The following is a 23,674-nucleotide window of genomic DNA, read 5'->3' as shown; positions in this document are numbered from 1 at the left end:
TTCTTTACTATGTACAAAATACTATATTCAGCATGTATGTCAGAAATGGGAATTAAAATAGATCCTGGTTATATTACCATTAATAACTTGCACTTAAATAGCATTTAAGTAAAATGGAAAAATGTTTAACGCTTTTACCACTTAAAGCATACTTGTTATTTTACTTTGTTGTCATAATTACTGTGAAATAGAACAGGGATTAATATCCCCACTTTATAAGTGGTGAAAAGCCTTAAAGAGGTTAAGTGATTTGCCCAGCAGCTCTTAATCAAGTGAGTGGCAGAGCCAGATCTCTGAGGTCTTTGACTCCCAGAGTAGTGTTTCTTCTGTATGCAAACAGTCTCATTTTGTGTGTACGGCTGTGGAATCACAGAGGGAAACCAAATCTGTATCTGACTACCAATAAGGGTAAAGATTAATGAAGTCATTCAGTGGTATAAATGCCAGTTAATGTGATTCAGGACATACGTAAAACTAATTTCTACGATTATTTAAAGAAGTTCTATAATGAAACCTTTTAAAAAATGAAGTCCTTTATGAAATTGGGATACTGTGTACATTTATTAAATGGATTTTCACATTAAGTTTATTTAAAGTATGATATATCTATATAATCCAGGTTGAGTGTTTTAGTGATTTTTTTTTCTTTTGATCTTCAAAGTAACAATCCTGGAGCATTGAAATGCTTAGTTTTAAAACCTTACTAAGAAATTTATAGTATTTTTCCTATGATTATTTGTGTGTGTGTGTATGTGTATGTATGAGTGAGCCGAGATATAAACTACTGATTCTTTTCATTTGGTTTTCATTTTCCTTTTAAAAAATACTCTCTTGGGGCGCCTGGGTGGCTCAGTCTGTTAAGCAGCTGCCTTCAGCTCAGGTCGTGATCTGGGATCAGGTGGGGTCTGGGATCTGGGATCGAGCCCTGCGTAGGGTTCCTTGCTCAGCAGGGAGCCTGCTTCTCTCTCTGCCTGCCATTCCCCCCGCTTGTGCTCCCTCTTTCTCTCCGACAAATGAATAAATTAAAAAATAAAAAAATAAAAAATACCCTCTTGAGTAAACTTTTTTTTTAAGTTAAATGTTGAATAGATTATACACAGGATATACTACTGGCTTTTCCAGTAATAGCAGCCTATTGTTGGAAATAGAAATTTTAGTGTCTATTAGTTATTTTTCTTATGTTGAGCAATCATTTTGTTAACTAATCTGTTGATAATCTTAATGACTTTTTTATGTTAACTGTAAGTAATGGGAGACAATTTGATTTCCCGTTAAAAATGTTTTGGTAGTATACTGTAGATGAGTCACATTAGTAACTATCTCACAGTGTTAGGGTTTGATGATATATAAATATGCTGGTGTTGCAGAGAGAGTCCGAGACATTCAAGTTAGAGAACTGCCACATACTTGAAATATCACGTTAATCATGTCATATACCTTCTCTGGGTCTTAGATTTCTGTTTATAAAATAAGAGTGTTTAGTATACTGAAATACCTTTTTACGTTAAACCTTCTGTTATTCTATTACGTCTATATGAAATAAAGATAATTATCTTCTTTAGACAAACTGTAGAAAGATTTGTATTGTTAGCAATTAGTGTATATTTCAGTTTGTTCTTGATATAGGTGTCTAATTTTATTTAAAAATTAAAAAAGTGTAATTTGGCACTTCATGCAGGAAAAATTACCATAGAATGCCTATAATTAAAGATGTTTATAAGCCTTTATAAAAGAACTTGGTATGGAGATAGATTATCAGCCCTAATTGCTTCTATTTCTTTTAAGTATAATCATACAGTTTGTTAAGCAAGATCCTTTGGTTACCAATAATATCTTTTTTCTTTTTGGTTAAGAAATGGATTTTCTATTAAGTATTTTTAAGTGCTTATGAAAACTAGTGAAATTAGGTCTAAAGTTATAGGAGTATCAGTTTCTTGGTTTTGAAAATGCAGTGATTATATAAGCTGTTATTATTGGGAAAATTGGGCAAAGTGCATAGAAACTGAACTGTATTTACAATTTATATCTTAAATTACTTTATTTTTGAAATTTTTATTTTTTTTAGAGAGAGGGAGAGTGTGTGAATGGTGGTGAGGTATGTGGGAGGGCAGGGGGAGAAGAGAGAGAGAATCCCAAACAGACTCCACACTCAGAGCAGAGGCCGACATGGGGCTCAATCTCACAACCCAGAGATAATGACTTGAGACAAAACCAAGAGTCGGATACCCAATGGACTGAGCCACCCAGGTGCCCCATATCTTAAATTATTTAAAATAAAAAGTTAAAAAATAAATTTGTTTTTGGAGATGGTTAAATATAGGTCTGCTTATAGAAGCTACATATTGCTGATTTTACTAATTGAAAGTTGAAATATATATATATTTTAAAATTTTATTTTTAAGTAATCTCTACACCCAAAGTGGGGCTTGAACTCAAAACCCCCAGACTGAGTTGCATGCTCCACCAACTGAGCCAGCCAGGCACCCCTGAAATATATATTCTGTTTTTTAACTTATTTATTTGACAGAGCACACAAACTGGGGGAGCTGTAGACAGAGGGAGAAGTAGGCTCCCCGCTGAGCAAGGAGCCAGATGCAGGACTCGATCCCAGGACCCTGGAATCACGACCTGAGCCAAAGGCAGATGCCTAACTGACTGAGCCATCCAGGTGTCCCTGAAATACATATTTTTTAAGGATTAAAAATTATTTTGGGTGGCTCAGTCTGTTAAGCGTCTGACTCTTGATTTCAGCTCAGATGATTTCAGGGTTATGAGATTGAGCCCCGCTTTGGTCTCTGTGCTCAGCGTGGAGTCGTTTTAAGATTATGTTTTTTCTCCCTCTTCTTCTCCCCTTACTCATGCCCTATAAATAAATAAATTAATTAATTAAATAAAATCTTTTTAAAAAATTGCTTTGTCTGAAATAAAACACACCTCCAGAAAAGTACCCAAATGTTAAGTATAAAGTTTGACAAATTTTCATGAAGTGAACACACCAGTGTAACCAGCACCTAAGAAATAGCGCATTAACAGCAGCCCAGAATTTCCCTCAGGATTGCTCCCCGCAACTTCCCATAGCAAGTTACAGCCACTGTCCTCACTAAACATTTAGTTCTGATGTTAATTTTGAAATATGAGTGAATTTTACCAGAAAATATTAGTGGATCTCTTTTTTATTTGCATCTAAAGCAAAATCTTTCCATCAGAAGTATTGTAATTAGCACAATGATAAAGTTATTTAATTGTGAATTAACCTGGCCATTAATGTAGAAGTTATCCAGTGATGGAACACTTAAACTTTTAACTGATGATATACTGGAAATCAATAACAAAAGATGAAATTTAAATTAAATGTGTGGTGGCAACTGCTAGCTGTCCTCCAGAATCTAGTCCTTTCTTGTGCAGTAGGATCATTCATAGATGTCTTACCCAGAAGGCTTGAATAAATAATTTAGTGTGTTTGCTGAAGTGAAAAAACAGTTACAAAAATAACATATTGTCAATGCACAAAAACTTAGAAACTCCTGAACTCAAGAGACAATAGAATATCTTGGCTTGGGCAAAGCTGAGTCCTGTAAAGGCCAATATTTAGGGTTGAGTAATAAGTGGATTTAGGCAACATTTCCTCCATTCCTCTCTCAACCCCAAGGATCCTCTTTGTGCTATGGTTAGAAAAGGATCCTTAACTTTCACAGAATGCTTGAGAAACTCCTTAACTTGTAGTTGAAGCTATATTTCCCAGTCCCTTATAGCTGATTGAGGCCATGTGACTAAGTTGTTGCTACTGGAATGTGAGAAGTGATGCATGCAATGTCTGCTTCATTTGCTGCTTCAGAAGAAATGTCTGTACCTGGGCTTTGATTCTGTTTTACAGCTGATTGGAATAGCACCCATGTAAGGCTGATGTGTCTCTGACTGGAGCAGAGCTGTTCACAGACCTGGAGCAGTCATCTTGGATTGTTTTTGAGCGAGAAATAAATTTGATTTTTTCTTAAGCCACTGTCCTTTTGGGAGAGGTTCTTTGCAGTAGCTGCTTAGTCTACGCTGACTAATGCATACTTCATCCAAATGATTCTCAAGTACACACTTGTATAGCAGTTGTGAACTGAAGTTGCAAAGTTTATGAATGATTTACTTAGGAAAAAACATTTAACACAGGTTTAAAATTACACCTAGGATGTCACTCATGTTTTTGCATTCCTGTGATACTCTCTTGTAAGTAAATAAGTAGAGAAATCAAGATATTTAGAATTCTTGTAATAAACAAATTGAGTACTGTACATTTAAAACATGACATGACAATTTAAATATTGTACAGACCACCAACAGTTTTTGTGTTTCGTGTGAAACTGGTAACCAAAGGGTTAATGGGACTAACAAGCACAGCTGCAGACCTTTTTTTTTGTTTTTAAATATCCCTAACTCTCCTCCTTGGAGGCAGATATGAGGCTTGCTCTTCTTGCAAGATATGGAGAGGAGGCAGATATGAGGCTTGCTCTCCTTGCATCTCATCTCTTTGTCTCCTTGTTTGCCTCTCAAATAAACCCTTTCCTTGCTGCATACATGATGTCTCAGTAATTGGCTTTGCTGTGTGTTGGGCATACAAACTTGGGTTCAGTTACAATGTCTCAGTGATTGTTTTTGCTGTGTGTTGGGCATATAAACTTGGGTTCAGTTATAAATTTGGTGAGCCAACCAGGAGCTCTTTGCCTGTGGTTTGTTGGCCCCTAGTCAGTAATAGGAGTCTGGTGCTGCCTAGGATCTCTGTTCTAGGGACCATCCCCGGAGCCCCACCCCGACAGGGTACCATCGACTTTTGGTGCTTAATTTAACTCTTGTGGCAAGGAAACCATTTTTGGTTTGGACAGCTGTCTCTTGGTAAGTGTTTCATGTACCATGCTCAGCCTGTGAGCTTATTTCTTCCTTTCATTTGATTTGGCTCTCTTAGGTATCTTTCTCCCATTTGATTACTTCCAACTAGGGGGTATTGGTTCTCTTAGCCATCAGCCATTTGGTTTAGTTGGTGAAGACAACTTTGAGGGGAGGAACCAGTGCTCACAGAGGTACTATGGACTTTATTCAGTTTGTTTGTTGCTGCAGATTTTGGTATCTTTGGACAAAACTGGCCATGTTCTAACTGGAAAATGGAAAATGACAATGTGATTCTCACATGCAGACCTTTGGGCTGTATTCTCCAAAACTGGGCAATGTTTAGTTATGAATCCATGAAAAGGAAAAAAATCACCTCTTTTTGTAACACTGCTTGGCCACAATATTTATTAGACTTCAGAGAAAAATGATAAACAGATCCATAAATTATACCATCTTTCAGTTAGATTTTTTTTTAATTATTATTTTTTTAAAGTAATCTCTATACCCAAAGTGGAGATCGAATTCACAATTCTGAGATTAAGAGTAGCATGCTCTCCCAGCCGAGCCAGCCAAGTGCCCCTAGATTTTTTTTTTATAAAAGGAAGATATTTAGTGAAGATTTTGTTTGTATCTTATTTGTGTATTTGTATGTGTGTCCATGTATGTTGTAAATGTGAGATATTTTCTATCCCTCCAGATGGTTAATAATTATAAAATTAATTTGTAAAAAAAACTCAAGTTAGTTGGTTCTTAGGCGAACACTTGTATGAATTGGGCATTCTAAAATCCAAAATAGAAAACTAACCCAAGTGGTTTTCAAGTCCATGTGATCTGGGAAAATATTCAGTATTAAAGATAATTTAAGGTTGTTGGTTTAATTAAAATAGGCATGTCTTTAGAGTTGTCAGCATTAGATGTAGAACTTTTGTTCTGCCTGTGTTTACCAGAAGTGAGGTAGGCTCATGTTATTTCTGTTGGAAAATTTGTCAGTAAAGAAGAAAAAAAGCCTTAGAAAGAATTCTAATAAATATAATTAAGACTACTGGAAACAATTCTGTATGCAGGGAAAATGAGACTCGTTATTTAAAAAGGAAAATCCTGGGACAAAATCTGAATAAAAAGGAAAGTTGTAGAAGGTTTGTGAGAAGGGAATCTTTGGAAAGGAATTTTGTACACAGTTGGGATTAAGATTATGGAGATTAGTATGTAAAGAAAGTTTATTAGCAAGTGGTCAACATGTGGGGAAGAGAAGGAAGAGAGGAGAGCAGGATTAGGCAGAAGTTGAGCATTGATAGAGCATCAACAGAAGCCTTAGCTGATTTCTAAGTTCCGAAGTTGGATTGCCCTTAGAACCATCCTGAATTGTGGCAGAAGGGCTGGACTTTTATACCCACAAATTGAACAGTCAGTGGATGTGACCACCTGGGAAGAGAGCATGCTCTTGGCAAGGCAGCTGTCTTCAGTCAGTGCAATCCCCAATAGCCTTCGAGAGGTGAGAACTGTTGTCAGTGTTCCTGCCCTGAGAGCCTTCTTTCCTGATGGAGATTCTGATCCGCACATCACAGTATCCATGACAAGAGCTCCCAATCCATGCAGTGCCTTGGTGTCCTTGTCTTACTAAGTATATATCAACATGGGAGGTGATAGGAAAAAAGGAGGGACTGCAAAAATTTTTTAAAAAATTTTATTGAAATGAATGAGTTTTAATATCAGAAGTACCCCAGTATAAGATTGGAATTTGGGGGGCGCCTGGGTGGCTCAGTCAGTTAAGTGTCTGCCTTGTGCTCATTCTCTTTGTCAAATAAATAAAATCTTTAAAAAAAATTGGAATTTGGTTTTTCTCTCTGTTAAAAATAACAGTTTCTTAGATTATTTGTCTAAATTGTAACCAAAGGTTTTTATCTTTAATCTGCATAGAAAAAACCCTCTGTATTTGCCTTTAGAATCTCTTACTGCCACCTTGGCTAAAGAGATAATTAAATACTAAGTTTTGTAATGATCTGTAATGCTATTTAAGCGTGTTCTTTAAAGCCTTCTGATATTTCTGACAGACTTCCCAAATTCAACTTCTAAGTGAAGTCTTTTTTGACTAATGAGGCTAATTTGATATATCAAATTACATGGGGAACATTGTCAAATAAATGATAGTAAACCTTCTTAGGTTATATTGTATAGGTGAATGCAATAGCTGTTACAGAAATTACATAAAATTCTTAAGGTTTTGCTATATCCTCATATGATGTCATCACTTATAATTCTTATTATTGAAGTATGTGTCACAGAATTTCCTTGTCAATTGCATTGTAATGGCAAATACCTGATACCTTTAAAATCCTAAAACTAAACCAGGAATTTCCAGAACTAACGGGAAAACTGCACTAGTTTTGGTGGAAATGAGGGCGATTTCAGAGAGAAGTTATGTTTCAGTAGTACACATTGGTAGATGTTAGATTCCATTTCTGATGAACTGTCTTTTAAGTATTAGTTGTTGTTCTGTAAAACTGGTCTATATCCTGAATTCTTCTAGTTTTCTCAGATATCTGGCCAAGACTTTACAAACTGAGGTTTCTAATTTTCTCCTTTTCTCTTGACTTGGAATCATTGAGAATTAAAACTTCCTTTTTTCCTTGAAGCCCTGCAAACTGGAGCTAGACACCTTGAGATAAACTTCAGAGAAACTTGCCACAATAGCCCATGCCTGTTGCTATATGGGCCACTCAAAGATCACCAGAGACATACAGATAATTGAACAATTTTATTCCAGCTGTCTTCATTTTACGGATCTGCCATTGGAAAATCCAGACCTTATGATGTTCACAGAACTAGTTTTATGGACCAAGGATAAAGAAGAGCTCTGGATGCAGTGGTGACCCATCAGTTATTATTCATTGCCAAGATTACCAGAAATCAGACTGCTTGATTGCTCAAGGGAACAGGAGGGCACCTCAGACCGCCAAGTTGGCAGCCCATACAAAGACTCTAAAACCCTGTGTAGTGGCTTTAGTACCAGACAGACTTAACTAAATATCAACCCCAGTATTCCACTGAAAACCTAAGAAGAGCTGAAGAATGGGCTTTTGGACACATTACTGGCACTAGCTAGAGCCAGCTGGAAATACAATGAACAAGGGATAATCCTTATCCCAGAATATCTTGTGGAAAAAACAATTAGTTGTATTCACCAAAGCACCCCAGATGGGTGAGATTACTTTCTGGTGGATCTGGAAGCATATTGTCAGTCCCAGTCTTCAGAGAACTGTCAAAAAGATAGTAAAAAAAAATGTGACATTTGTGGTAAAAACAGTCCTGAGACTGGGCTCCCACCAGTTCTAGAAGGTATACCACTTAGGGGCACCAAACCACGCAGACCCCAGTCATCTGGGAAAATGGACAAAAATGAACCATATGCTTAGAAGAACTTAGGCAAAAATTTACAAAGAAACTAATTTAACTTGGGGGAAAAAAAAACCTTGCTGGTTGCCTTGCTTTGAGTAAGTGCCCATAGCAATAAGCTTGATTTAAGCCCCTATGAAATATTCTATGGAAGACCCTTTCTGCATGCTTTTCATGACTTAGGAGTTCCTGATGGGGCTCATGTTAGGGAATTGGATGTTCAGTCTTTGGGAAATACTTAACTGCTATACATAAGTTTGCTTCCAACAGGTTGATGTGTACCCCACAGACGTGCCCTTACACTCTGAATCCTGAAGACTTGGTGTTATTAAAGACCTGGAAGAGCAAGCATCCAGAGGACCAACTCCAACCTCGTTGGACACGACCTTCTGTGGTGCTGTTGACCACCCATTCTTCAGTGAGACTAAAGGGAGTTAAGCCATGGATTCACCACATTCAGATGAAGCTGGTTCCATAAGAATCCACAGGTTCCCTATACCCTGTCAGCAAGGAGAGCATCAAAAAGAATCCTGCTTGGATCAGTGAGCCTCTGATGGACCTAAAACTAGGAGAGCTGGTCCAAAGAAATCAATCAATACTTATAGTTTTTCTATAGTTGGCAGCCTCTCAAGCTTGAAAAGATAATCTACCATTAGGATTTTGCCAACGTTGGCCAAGGCTAGCAGTCTTTCTCACTGTTGGATATGTCAGTCTGACCCTGGTTCAGAGTACAACCGCAGCAACCCAGTAGTAATGCCTGTAACCTTTCCTTCGTCTAATTTGATGTACTCCGTAAGTTTAGAGTCAGGTTAATCAAGTCATCCAATTAACCATACTTCTTGGTTTCAAATGATAGTTTCAGTGATTCTGCAGAATGAAAGTATTGATCCTCCTGAATTAACAGGAGTGCTATGTGCATCCTCAGGTTACATTTTGTTTGTAGATATGAATATTTCCTAGGGGAATGAGAGTACAAAAATCTTGATAATGTAGAATGCTGTGTTTCAGTTCGTATGTTGGAACTAAAGAATGTTTCTAAAAGTGCAGAAAGTTCTAGCCTTCTAACTCCAATCTTCTTCCCATTTCATCTAGAAGTAACTAGAGCGGTTACGGTCCCAATTCCCTCAAGAATGAGGAATGATCAAAAGACAGTGGGGTTTGAAACAGATGACCAAAGATTAATAGGACTAATAAGTGCAGCTGCAGCTTTTTACCCAGACCTTTTTTTTATGTTTGCCTTGAAACATCTCTGTCTCCTCCTTGGGGGAGGCAGATTTGAGGCTTGCTCTCCCATCTCCTTGTCTCCTTGTCTGACTGCCTCTCCAATAAACCCTCCCTTGATGCACAGTGAGTGTCTCAGTGATTGGCTTTGCTGCGCTTTGGGCATAGAACTCGTTTGACTACCTATGGGGTCAATTATTTGTTGCCTGATCAACATATATGTATGTTTTATTTCCACCACTGGTACCTTTTCATTTGACAGTGAGATAATGTGCACTGAATAAACCACAGGACATTTACATATCAGATGAGTGGAGCAACAATCACTGAGAATTTTCTCTTTCACTAGCATCCTCTAGTGGAAAATCAAGGTAAACTGCAGGGAGTGTAACTGTCCTCTTTCTGCTTAATAGTGATTCCATAATTTTCCGTGCTCTTTCATCTTCATTAGTGTACAAGTAAAATTAATATATTTTAAATGGTGACTTTATCCATGAGGCTGTATAAGAAACTGCAGTGTTGGGCGCCTGGGTGGCTCAGTTGTTAGGCGTCTGCCTTCGGCTCAGGTCATGATCCTAGGGTCCTGGGATCGAGCCCCACAACGGGCTCCCGGCTCTGTGGGAAGCCTGCTGCTTCCTCTCCCTCTCCCCCTGCTGGTGTTCCCTCTCTCACTGTGTCTCTCTCTGTCAAATAAATAAATAAAATCTTAAAAAAAAAAAAAAAAGAAACTGCAGTGTTTGGATTAAAAAACCAAAACCTCAAACTTAATGTAGCTTTGGAATTAGAAAACATTATAGACTATTTGGTTTTTTAAAAATTCTTAAGCCACATTTGTCACATAATAATTCTACCTAATTTATTTGGGGAATCATAACATTCAGTTGACTAAAGTATCATTTTAAACAAATGAGAGTGATTTATTTGTATTGATTATGGTTCTCAAACGTTAGCTATCTGACTCAGAGACTGGATAAAACATTGTCAAGCTCTACTGCCAGTGTTCCTGATGCAGTAGGTCTGGGTGAGGTGCAAGAATTTGTATTTCTAACAAGTTCCACGGTGACTGTGAAGCTGCTTCTGCTGCTCCTACAACCAGACCTTGATTAATCACGGAGAGAGGTTAGGTAATATCTTTTCAAACTTAAGAATACATAGAAAAATATAACCTGATCCCATTATGCTGCTCTAACAAATACTAAGTGATTTGTCGTAATACTTCAGACTCCCCCCTTTTTAAGAAATAAAACACCGCAGATGCAGTTAAATGTGTATACCACCCTCCACTGTCAGACTCTTCTTTTCTTCCTGAAAAGTAATCATTCCAGAATGTAATCATCCCCATGTTAGATTCCTGCTGCCTGTCTATAAATATGTCCCAAAAGTAAAATGTTTTGCATATTTTTAATTGTGTTTAAGTGATAGGACATGTATCTTTTTTGTGCTTCTTAAATTGTTTCTGAGATTTGTGCTTGGTATATATTCCTTCATAGTCATACATTTATAACTGCAGTGTAATTTTTAATTACATAAATATACCACATTTATTTTATCCATTCTTCCACTGATGGGCATGTAAGTTTGTGGCAGTCACTTGTTTACATAATTGATTGCCATTCCTTCTTTACCTCATTTTTCCTTGCTGTTAAGCCCCCATGTTCTGTGACTACTTCCTCTCTCATATATGTAGGAGAGATAGCTTCTTTCCATTTCCAAGGGAATGAATATCTATCTGTCTAAGCCAGTCATGGTAATTTCTTCCTTTACCAGTGATTGGTTTTGGTATGAGTATGTAGTACAGTCCTGCTCTAATATATGTAAAGAGAAATCTGGGAGAGACTTTAGGGAAAGATTTTTCTCCTGGGTAAGAAGAAGCATGAAGAGGGGCACCTAGGGGGTTTAGTTGGTTAAGCGTCTGCCTTTGGCTTGGGTCATGATCCCGGAGTCCTGCGATTGAGCCCCATATCAGGCTCCCTGCTCAGTGGGGAGTCTGCTTCTCCCTCTCCCTCTGCCCCTCCCCCTGCTCTCTCTCTTCTCTCTGTCTCTTGCTCATTCTCAAATAAATAAAATCTTTTTTTTTTTTCTTTCATTAAAGAGGCATGAAGATAAATCCTCCAGCTTTGGATATAGTTGTGTAAGGACAGAATGGTTGTAGCAACAGCAGTTCCTTGAGACTGAGGGGAAAAATCTGAGAGGCTGGGGTTTTTTTGATCATGCAGTTATCCTAGAACCACCCATTTTTCCAACTTTTTTTATGTGAAATTTTCTTCTAGTGTTCTGGTATTTACAAACCAAAGTATCCTGTACAAGGTAGCTAACATTTAAGAAAAAATAAAAATACTGCAATAACGATTCTTGAGTTTGTCTCCTGTGTCTGAGTGCAAAAGTTTCTCTAGGATAGATGCATTGATAGAAGTGGAATTTTACAGCTGTAGAGTATATTCACATTCACTTTTAGTAGATACCAAATTGCTTCCCAAAACGATTGTACCTATAACATATACTCCCATCAGCAGTGTGCAGTAGTTTCTACTTCTCTACATTAGATCTTTGCTTAACACATCTTGTCAGGTATTTTTGTTTATTAATGTCTTGGTGCATTATCTATGTTAATAATTATGTTACTTTTCAACCAGCTGTCCTTTTTTTTTAAGATTTATTTATTATTTTAGAGAGCAAGAGAGGGAGAGCACTTTAGCAGTGGGAGGGGCAGAGGGAGAGAGAAGCAGACTCCCCGCTGAGCGTGGAGCCCAATCTCACAACCCTGAGATCACTACCTGAGTGGAAACCAAGATTTGGTTGCTCAACCGACTGAGCCACCCAGGGGCCCCTGTCCTCTTTAGATCATTTGTATAGTTGTCTATGCAGTATTGGAGTTTTTTCCATATTGATATTTATGTTATATATTCTGGGTACTGATCTTTAATATGCATTGTTTACATATACACATTGCAAAGATCTTCTAGTTTATGGCTTGTAATATGCTTTGTCTATGGTGTTCTTTATTGTAAAGTAATATTTAAAGAACTTAATTAAAATTTTCTTTAAAGGTTTGTGCTTTCTGTGTCTTATCTGAAAAATCTTTCCCTAAAGTCCTAATATTTTCCTGAATTTTCTTCTACAACTTGTAAAGAATTTTACTCTTCCCATTTAGGTCTTTATTCGTTTTGGAGTTGATATTTGTGCATGGTGGGAGGAAAAACCGCTTGTTCACAATCAGTATTGATTTTCTTTCTGAATTCTGGTCTCCTCTTGTGTATTTGTTCCTGTGCCAGTTCTGTATTATTTTTGTTAATGTAACTTTATAAAAAAGTCTTTGTTACCTTGCTAATCTTTCAAATTGTATTATTATTGTCTTTGGATTTTTCCTCTTCATGTGAATTTTTGGATAAGTTTGTGCAGTCTTACCAAAACAGCCACTAGGATTTTAATTGACACTGAATTAAATTTGTACACTTGGGAAGACTTTATATACCATGTATCTCCTCCAAGTAGGTGGTATCTCTCTAGTTTTTGTAGTTCTTTACTGTCTTTCAGTAATATCTTATACATTTCTTTTTTTAAATGGCCTTGTTCTATTTATTTCTAGAAGCCTTATAATTTTTGTTAATTACATTTTCTAACTGGTTTTCACTGAAAAATTTATTTTTTATTTTTATATTTTTTTTAAAGATTTTATTTATTTGACAGAGACACAGTGAGAGAGGGAACACAAGCAGGAGGAATGGGAGAGGGAGAAGCAGGCTTCCCACCGAGCAGGGAGCCCGACGTGGGGCTCGATTCCAGGACCCCAGGATCATGACCCAAGCCGAAGGCAGACGCTCAACAACTGAGCCACACAGATGCCCCGAAAATTTTATTTTTAAAAAACTTTTTCACTGGCTGCTTCGGTGGCTCAGTCAGTTAAGTGTCTGCCTTTGACTCGGGTCATGATCCCAGGAGGGATCAAGTTGGGCATCAGGCTCCCTGCTCAGTGGGGGTCTGTTTCTCCCTCTCCTTCTGCCCCTTCCCCCTGCTCATGCTCTCATGTGCGTGCGCTCTTTCTCAGATCTTTAAAGAAATAAAAAAATAGCTTTGTCATTGAAATACAGTATGTATATAGAAAAGTACACAGAGTATAAATACAATGAATTATCACAAAGTAGACATATTTGTGTAACCATTACTCAGAAAAGAATGTTACTTCACTATCCAATTCCAATTATTACCCTCTACCATCTTTTCAAAAAGTCATCATTGGGGCACCTGGCTGGCTCAGTCGGGAAGAGCATGTGACTCTTGATCTCAGGGTTGTGAGTTCAAGCCCCATGTTGGGTGTAGAGATTACTTAAAATATTTTTAAAAAAGTCATTGTTATTTTGGTTTAGTTTTACCCATTTTTAACTTTATATAAATACATATTGCTTATTATATGCTCTGTCTAGGGTGTTCTCTTTAGTGTTTGCTATCTTTTGCACAGTCTAATGTTTGCCATCTTTTGCACAGTCTATGAGATTTGTTTGTGTTGATATATGAAGCCATAATTTCATTTTCATTCCTATGTCATATTCCATTGTAAGATTATTCTGTTTGTCCATTCGACATTTGATGAACATTTGGCCTTTTTTCCTGTTTTAAGCTATGATGAATGATGATTGTGCTAACTTTCATGTTCGTGTCTTTTGGTGTCACTGTGCATGCATTTCTGTTGAACATATACCCAGGATTAGAATTGCTGTGTGAGTGGATATGCTTATGTTCAGCTTCTGGGAGATCCTGTCAAACATTTTTCCAAAAGATACCAGTGTATGGTCAGTCCCACCAGTAGTGCATTCAAATTTGAGTTAACTCCATATTCTTAACCTCCATCTTTTGTATTTTATTCATTCTGGTGGGTATATAGTAGTACCTAACTGTGATTTTAATTTATATTTCTGTGGTAACTGTTGAGGTTGAGACTCTTCATATGCTTAGTAATTTCGCTATTTTCTTATGAAGTGTCTGTTCAGACTTCCTGTCCATTTCTCCATTGAATTATCTCATAATTTTCATATTGCCTTGTAGAAATTCCTTATGTATTTTTGACTGGTAATATTGTAATCTTTTCTCAGTCTGTGGCTTGCCTTTTTTTTTTTTTTCAGATTTTATTTTTAAGTAATCTCTGTACCCAACGTGGGGCTCGAACCCACAACCCCAATATCAAGAGTCACATGCTCTACCTACTGAGCCAGCCAGATGCCCCTCTCCCCCATTTTTGTTTTAAAGATCTGTGGCTTGCCCTTTTGTTTTAAAAAAAAAATTAGAGAGAGTGTACAATCGATCGGTGGGGAGAGGCAGAGAAAGAGGGAGATGGGAACCAGACTCCCGCTGAGCCCAGTGCTCAACACGGGGTTCCACCTCACAACCCTGAGATCATGGCCCGAGTTGAAACCAAGAGTTGGACGCTCAACCAGCTGAGCCACCCAGGGGCCCCTTGCCTTTTTAATCTCTTAATGATATCTCCTGATGAACAGAAATTCCTTAATTTTAATTGTAGTATACTTTATCAGTTTCCCTTTATGTTTTTTATGTTCTATTTTGAACGTCTTGAAGCTAGTCTCCCAAATCTTCCAGATCTACACTTTTCAGTGTAGTAGCTCTTAGCCACGTGTGGTTATTGAGCACTTGAAGTGTGGTTAGTCTGAACTAAGATGTCCTGTAAGTGTAAAATACATGCTGGGTTTCAACGAAATAGTATTAAAAAAGAATGTAAAAATCTAATAGTTTTTATACTTTTATATTTATTACATGTTGAAATGATAATATTTTGCATTTATAGTGAGTTAAATAAAATACATGAAAATGACTTTGACCTGTTTATTCTAGAGCATTTTAAAATTAATTGACTCATGTGCATTTCTGTATTCTAGAAGTGTGCTGTCGAATAGAACTTTCTGTGATGATGGACATATTCTATATTTACACTGTCCGGTATAGTAGCCATGAGCTGAAAGTGTCTGTTGAGCATTTAAAATGTAGCTAAGGTGATTGAGAAACTGAATTTTAAATGTGGTTAGTTTAAATTTGAGCAGCCATATATGGGTAGTGGCTACAATATTGAATGGCACAGTTTGGGACACTTTATTGCCTTAACATTTATTGTTTTTTAGGTTTATAATCTGTCTGAATTGATTTTTATATATGGTGTTAGGTAGGGGTCAAGTTTTATTTATTTTTGTCTTAAAAATGGAAATCAAATTGACCAAGCACCAAGGAAAAGAGAATGTTTACTATTTTTAGACTCTGTTTTGTTTCTTTGGTATATTTATTTCTTCTTCCACCAAATACCTCACTGTCTTTAGTAGCTGGTAGAGTAAGTACTCCTATCTTGTTCTTCATGAATGTCTTGACCATTCTTGGACTTTCCTTTTTCCACATAAATATTAAAAATACTTCATCAATTTTCACAGTTTCTTCTGGGATTTTCATTGATAATACATTGGATCTATATCACATCCAGTCATGAACATGATATAGCCATTCATTTATTTAGGTCTTTTCATTTCTCTCAGTAATATATGATCTTTTATTTATGTAAAGATCTTGCACATTTTTTTTTTTTTGACAGACACACAGCGAGAGAGGGAACACAAGCAAGGGGAGTGGGAGAGGGAGAAGCAGGCTTCCCGCTGAGCAGGGAGCCCGATGTGGGGCTCTATCCCAGGACCCTGGGATCATGACCTGAGCCGAAGGCAGATGCTTAACGACTGAGCCACCCAGGCACCCTGGTCTTGCACATCTTTTGTTAGATTTATTCCTAGCTATTGGTACTGTAAATGATAATGTTTTCTAATTTCACTTTCTAATTATTGCTAGTATATAGAAATAAAATTGATTTTAGGTTGTTGTCCTTAATATGGCAGTTTTACTAAATTAACTTATAGATTCTTTTGGATTTTCTACATACCCAATCCTCCCGTTAGTGAATAATGATATGTTTCTTTCTTTCTGATTTTTATACATTTTACCATTCTATTTCATCTTGTCTTACTGCACTGACCAGGACCTCAAGAACAAGGATCAGCAAGCTTTTGTAAAGGACCAGATAAGAAGGAAGCCAACAGTTTCTGTATAAATACATAGTAAATTCTTAAGTGTTATGCTTAAAGGGAGTCAGGATAGTCTATAGATGGAGTCATGAGCAATTTGTACTAATATGAAGGGCTGTACATTATTTTGATAAATTAAAAGGGGCCATTTTTATATGGAATTGAAGGAGGAAAGAATGATTTATAGCACTGAAAGAAATGTGGTAAAACAATTGCCTCGTGGATTGGCAATTGCTGGAGAGTTTATGATTATATTGAATGTATCTAAGTATGAACTAATGCTTGCTTCTCTTTTTAAATCCCTTTAGGAAAAATAGAAATGAAGGTACATATGCACACAAAATTTTGCCTCATTTGTTTGCTGACATTTATTTTCCATCACTGCAACCATTGCCATGAAGAACATGACCATGGTTCTGAAGAACATCACAGACATCGTCGTGGAATGACAGAATCGGAGTCAAGCAAATTTTCAGTGCTGGATGCTGAAAATGAAAAAAAATATTATATTGAAAAACTTTTTGACCGTTATGGTGAAAATGGAAGATTATCCTTTTTTGGTCTGGAGAAACTTTTAACAAACTTGGGCCTTGGAGAGATAAAAGTAGTTGAGATTAATCACGAGGATCTTGGCCACGATCATGTTTCTCACTTAGATATTTTGGCAGTTCAAGAGGGAAAGCATTTTCACTCCCATAACCACCAGCATTCCCACAATCATTTAAATTTAGAAAATCAAACTGTGACTAGTGTATCAACAAAAAGAAACCATAAGTGTGATCCAGAGAAAGAGACAATTGAAGTATCTGTCAAATCTGATGATAAACATATGCATGACCATAGTCATCGCTTATGTCATCACCATTGTTTGCATCATCACCTTGATCATAACACCACTCGCCATTTTCCTAATGATTCCATTGCTCACAGTGAGCGTGGGGAGCCTAGCCATGAACCTTCAACAGAGACCAATAAAACACAGGAACAGTCTGAAAGTAAGCTACCGAAAGGAAAGAGGAAGAGAAAAGGGAAGAAAAGTAATGAAAATTCTGAGGTTATTACACCAGGTTTTCCCCCCAGCCATGATCAGGGTGAACAGTATGAGCATAATCGGGTCCATAAACCTGATCGTGTACATAACCCAGGTCATTCTCATGTACGCCTTCCAGAACATAATGGTCATGATCCTGGTCATGGACACCAAGATCTTAATCCTGATAATGAAGGTGAACTTCGACATACTAGAAAGCGAGAAGCACCACACGTTAAAAAAAGTGCAATTTATTCAGCTGCTACTCACAAAGATCATAATGAAGATGACCGTCAACATGAGGTAGGTGTAAAGAGATGGTTGCTCCATAATTCTCAGATAATTGTGGAGCACTTTAGGTAAAAAGAGAAGTAACAGTGGAGAATAATCATATTCAAACTTATTTCCAATAATGTTCCTGAACAAAATTCATTAAAATAAAATCAGATTAAAGTTTTTATCTGGATTTTCACTTTCAGTGTTTGTTCTCAAACTTGGGTTCCTCAAATCTAAATACTTAAAGGTTGTTAGAACATATATTCCTTATTTTACTTTCTTGCTTATGACTTGTTTTGACTTCCCAAGTTAGTTTTCATTTTGTTATTGCTAGTTGGTTCTAGATATTTGAAAGTTGAAGCCCTTTTTGTTCACCTGTCCTGTTGGAAAATAGGCATTTTCTTTTTCATAATTACTTAATGAATTAACTACAGAATGGTTCCCAGTCATTGATGTAGCTCCAAAGTCAGTTATTTTATGTATGTGGTAGGTTTGTTTTCTCTATGTCACTTTATTGTAGGGCCTACTTCCTCAAAATTAATCTTTTCTCATGCCTTTGACAGATGTAGGGTGAATGTAAAAAGTTACAATAATAGGAAAGTCCACTAGTAATGGGATGGTTGTGTGTTTTCCTTTAACATTTTCATATTCCTTTGAATACTTATTATTTGATTGGTTCCTTCCCAATTTTTTTAAATTATTTACCTTAAACATATTTATTTTTGTTTCATTAAAAGTATATCAACATCCTTATTTAATTCTAATTCTTATTAAAGTTTGGAAAATTGTTGATTTGTTGTTCACATGTATAAAAAGCAGTACCATCTAAAATGACCTCAGCCTTCTGTTTCTGTCTCTATTATTGAAGTATATTTTGCATCTATGGAAATATCTTTGTTTCTTCCCTGTGTAAATAATCAGATATTGGTTTTCAGCACAGAATTTAAAATCACTTATATTTTAGAATCTTAGTGTACTTGTAAGGAATTGCTTTTATTTATGTACTACCATAGATAATATCCTAGAATCTTCTGTTGATTGTAACTGGATGTTGTTATTAATGTTACTCTTTCTGTCAGACTTATGGGGCCTGTATCAGGCATGTTGTTTTATATCCTAACAGGTCTGATGCATATTGGGAATTTTCTCAGGATTTCTAGAAATATTCTATGCATTGGATAGAGTAGTACCTCATGTTAAGACCCGAGAAGAAAACTTTTCTTGTTTGAATGTTTTGATTTTGTGTTTTTGTTTTTTTTTTTTTACCATAAATAAAATCATACAGTGAGGTAGCAAGTCAGTAAATAAGCATGCAACCAAAGTGTATGTGATGTGTGCAGAAAAAAGGCACTACTATCTCCTTCACCTTCATTTTAGATATTTGCTATATGATAGGTCCAAACTTGTTTGCATTTTCACTCCCATAACCACCAGCATTGTTTTCTGCTTTGTTTTGTTTTGTACTTAAATGTACCAGTGGATGAAGCTTTTATCTTCCAATTTTAGCATTGGGCTAGAGTTTCCCAGTATAATATTTTTCTGGGGTATCTTAGGCAGTGAAAATGTCTATTGTATACTTTAATATAAAGTTGTTAAAGTACTCTATGCCTATTTAATAATCTTGAATGATTGATGATTGCACTTTGAATAGGGAAGTGATTTTTCTCTTCACCCTTTATGAATATAGTTGTGAGTGATTTTTATTAATTATTGAGAAAGTCATAATCTTTCATGTGTTGGAGTGGAAAATGGTTAAAAGTCCATGTAAAGTCTTGGGTATTGAAGTCGAATGTATTTCTATCATAAATTCTTAATGAAAAGCTTTATTTGTAATAGATATCTGTATTATAGGTTATTTTCAAATCATTTAGAATATTTTTTATTATACAGTAATTTCTTTTTCTGCTTAATCTTCTTAAAATACTTGTTTACTTAATTTGTTTTATCAATTTTTTGCAGTGTTTGAACGTCACTCAGTTGTTAAAATACTATGGTCATGGTGCCAATTCTCCAATCTCACCTGATTTATTTACATACCTTTGCCCTGCTTTATTATATCAGATCGACAGCAGGCTTTGTATCGAACATTTTGACAAGCTTTTAGTTGAAGATTTAAATAAGGATAAAAATCAGGTTCCTGAAGATAAGGCAAATATAGGGGCCTCAGGTAAGAAAGATTTAAGTTTTTTTTTTTCCTCAAAATAGTCTCTGCACTATTTTAAAAATGTAATTGAATTAGAAAGTAATTCCAAATTACTGTCTTCCTTTTGGTGACTTTTAGTATGTTTTAGTCAGGATTAGATATGAGTGTTTAGAAAGGATTGGGGGAAGACAAGAGGAACAATACAGTGTACTCGTCTTTTCTGGGATTATGGAGGAAGGTTTTGCTATGGATAGAGAACTAGATTAAAAAGGAAATATAGATTTGTGATAAATGCATTCTTCTTGGTGGGCAAATGTAAATAATGGGGCTGCCAATTAAAGTCATTTGGTATTATAATCACTTAACTTTTTAGCAGAGTTGAGTGCCTCTGGTGAAAAGCTAAGATTAAGTTTATAAGGAAGTAAAAAGGGAAGCCATTGTGGTTAAACTCTATGAATGTCAGAAATGCCAATGATTGGCAAATGAATTCATTATGGGCAATTTTATAGAGAGCTTCAACAAAAGTAAAAACAAAACTATTTTCAAAATTCTCGGCTTTTTTTAAACCATATCAGTTTGGCTAGATAGCTCCACCTTGATGTTCACCTTGATTCAGGTATCCCTCACTTAATATTTCCAAAACTTCCTGACTTGTTAATTTTAGCCATTCTGACTGGTGTGAGGTGGTATCTCATTGAGGTTTTGATTTGGATTTCCCTGATACCGAGCGATGTTGAGCACTTTTTCATGTGTCTGTTGGCCATTTGGATGTCTTCTTTGGAAAAATGTCTGTTCATGTCTTCTGCCCATTTCTTGATTGGATTATTTGTTCTTTGGGTGTTGAGTTTGATAAGTTCTTTATAGATTTTGGATACTAGCCCTTTATCTGATATGTCATTTGCAAATATCTTCTCTCATTCTGTCAGTTGTCTTTTGGTTTTGTTGACTGTTTCTTTTGCTGTGCAAAAGCTTTTTATCTTGATGAAATCCCAGTAGTTCATTTTTGCCCTTGGGGAGGGTATGTGCTATGGTGAGTGCTGTGAATTATGCAAGACTGTTGAATCACAGATCTGTACCTCTGCAACAAATAATGCAATATATGTTAAGAAAAAAAAAAAAAGATAGGAGGGGAAGAATGGGGGGGAATCAGAGGGGGAGACGAACCATGAGAGATGATGGACTCTGAAAAACAAACTGAGGGTTCTAGAGGGGAGGGGGGTTGGGGGGATGGGTTAGTCTGGTGATGGGTATTAAAGAGGGCATGTTCTGTGTGGAGCACTGGGTGTTATTCACAAACAATGAATCATGGAACACTACATCAAAAACTAATGATGTATGGTGATTAATATTAACAATAAAAAAAATTTAAAGAAAAAAAATTTCCAAAACTTCTACTCCACAAAAAGTTTGTACCTCTTACTGAATCTCAAATGCCATAACAATTCCTTTTTTTTAAATAAAATCTAAAAATCTTTGACCTTTTTCCCTTAAGGTTTTGTTTTTCCTTTTTTCCCTTGCATAATCAGTTGTCAAGTCCAATTGAGTCTTCTCTTAAATACCTTCTGACTCTATCCACTCCATCATAACTTGGTTCTTGATTGAATTGTTGAAATAACTTCATAACCTTCCCTTTCTAAAATGCAAATGAGATTCTCCAACACAGAGTTTTTTCTTTTTAGTGACAGTTAACATACCTTAATTAACAGGTATTGCAGGCATTCTTCTAAACTCAATGACTTTTACCTCTCACAACAGTTATATAAGGTGGAGAATGTTCTCCTAATAACTTTCCCAAAATCTCAGAGCTAGTCAGTGATAGTGCTAGGACTCAAGCCAAGGGAGTTTAGCCATTTTGCTATCCATGTGCTAAGTGTTTCGTGTGCTTCCTCCCCCCCCCCACTAAATTTATCAGTATTCTATTGAATTATTTTTGTTTTTGTTTAAAGATTTACTTATGTATTTTAGAGAGAGAGTATACAAGCGAGTGGAGGGGCAAAGGGAGAGGGAGAGAGAGAATCCTCAAGCAGGCTCCCCACTGAGTGCAGAGCCAGACTCAGGCCTAGATCCCCTGAGATCATGACCAGAGCCGAAATCAACACTTAACCAGTTGAGCCACCCAGGCGCCCCACTCTATTGAATTATTATATGAGGGATCATATAATTATGATTCTTATTCTTACAGACATGGAAACTGTGGTATAGATAAATGATAGAGCCCACCAAGCCTAAGGTTTGTCATAAATCCTCTGGGCAGTCAATCACTATGCTATTATCTTCCAAATTTAGTTAATTTGGATATCACCTTTATAATTTTGCCATGTATCTTTATACTATTTAATATTTTTCATTATATCTCTAGTATTTTTCATTATATCTTTTATATTGTAAGCAGTAATGTCTATGAGAATGTGGATTTGTTGTGATGTGCTGGTTATATTTTTTTCTCCTATATTTTAGGAAACTGCATTATGTTACATTGTTCAAATTTTGGAGTGCTTTACTTGGCTGGTCAGGCTTTCTAGGATATGATCCCTGCCTACCTACTTCTCCATCCGTATCTCCCACCATTCCTTTCTTTCCTCTCAGCCCTAACCATAACAAACTCCTGATGATAGACATTCTGTTTTTCCCTCATTTATCTCTGCCTTTTCACATTCTGAACCTTTCTATTTTAGTGACTACTATGATTTCTCAAAGATTCAGCTCAAGGGTTAGACCCTCTGGGATAATTTACTAACCATCCTAGGTTTAATTAAGTTCTCTTCCTTGACACCCTCTGAATATCTCCATCCCAGTACAGAGCTTGGGGGATTTTCATAATTGGATTTATCTGTTTTTTTGTTTGACTTCAGTTGCTTAAAGGGTCTTTTGAACAAAAAGAAAGCATTCACATATTGATTGAATGAATAAATTACTTAATATTAATCTGTAAGCTTTCAGTTATAACCCAGGAAAGACCCTTGTTGAAAATGAGTCTTTAAAGATCATCTTATGAATGCATTTGACCTTTGAACAACACAGATTTGAGCTTCATGTGTACCACTTGTATGCAGATATTTTTCAATAAATATACTGGAAAGTTTCTTGAAGATTTGCAACAATTTGAAAAAACTCACAGATGAACCATGAAGCCTAGAAATACTGAAGAAATTAAGAAAAAGGTATTATTGTAAGAATACAGTATATAACACATATACAAAATATGTGTTGTTTATGTTAACGGTAAGGCTTCCAGTCAAGAGTAGGCTATTAATAATTAAATTTGGGGGGAGTTAAAAGTTGTACTTGAAGTTTTGGCTGCACGTGCAGGGGCAGGGGTTGGTCCCCTAACCTCACATTGTTCAAGGGTGAATTGTATATCAGGCAGCTTAGCATACTTTGATAATAAGTCTTAGAATGAGATTCATGAACTTCATCATGTGCAAAATCACAGTGAGGGCAGTTCTGGTTGAAATGCTCAAGATGGAGTGGCATTGTTGCATAGTAATGAAAGTAACTAAATAGATATGTGTGAATATGGGCCAAAAATGGGATTCTGAAAAGATAAAAGATTGAAAAGGCAGAATTTAAAATTTTTTCATAGCATAGGAATAAAATAGACATGTTTAAGAATATCACAGTCCAGTATACATAAAAGAGTTTTATTTGGGATAGAGATATTCATTAAAGCTTCAA

The 23,674-nt window shown here is 36.2% G+C and overlaps 1 protein-coding gene across 5 annotated transcripts in view; it reads left to right on the top strand.

Annotated features, from left to right (window-relative positions):
- Positions 1-23,674, top strand: part of SLC39A10 (solute carrier family 39 member 10) — a 132,558-nt gene that overhangs the window by 76,201 nt on the left and 32,683 nt on the right. For all 5 annotated transcript variants that reach the window (XM_025894414.2, XM_073880961.1, XM_073880963.1 and 2 more), the window contains 2 exons: positions 16,859-17,883; positions 19,816-20,023. In XM_025894414.2, the coding sequence (XP_025750199.1) occupies positions 16,870-17,883; positions 19,816-20,023 (1,222 nt within the window). In that variant the 5' untranslated portion in view covers positions 16,859-16,869. The remainder of the gene's footprint in view (positions 1-16,858; positions 17,884-19,815; positions 20,024-23,674) is intronic.

This window comes from Callorhinus ursinus, unplaced genomic scaffold (genome assembly GCF_003265705.2).
Source record: "Callorhinus ursinus isolate GAN/ISIS: 27379988/994484 unplaced genomic scaffold, GSC_fseal_2.0 scaffold2, whole genome shotgun sequence".
Taxonomy (NCBI): Eukaryota; Metazoa; Chordata; class Mammalia; order Carnivora; family Otariidae; genus Callorhinus; species Callorhinus ursinus.
This window is presented reverse-complemented; position numbering and strand designations above follow the sequence as displayed.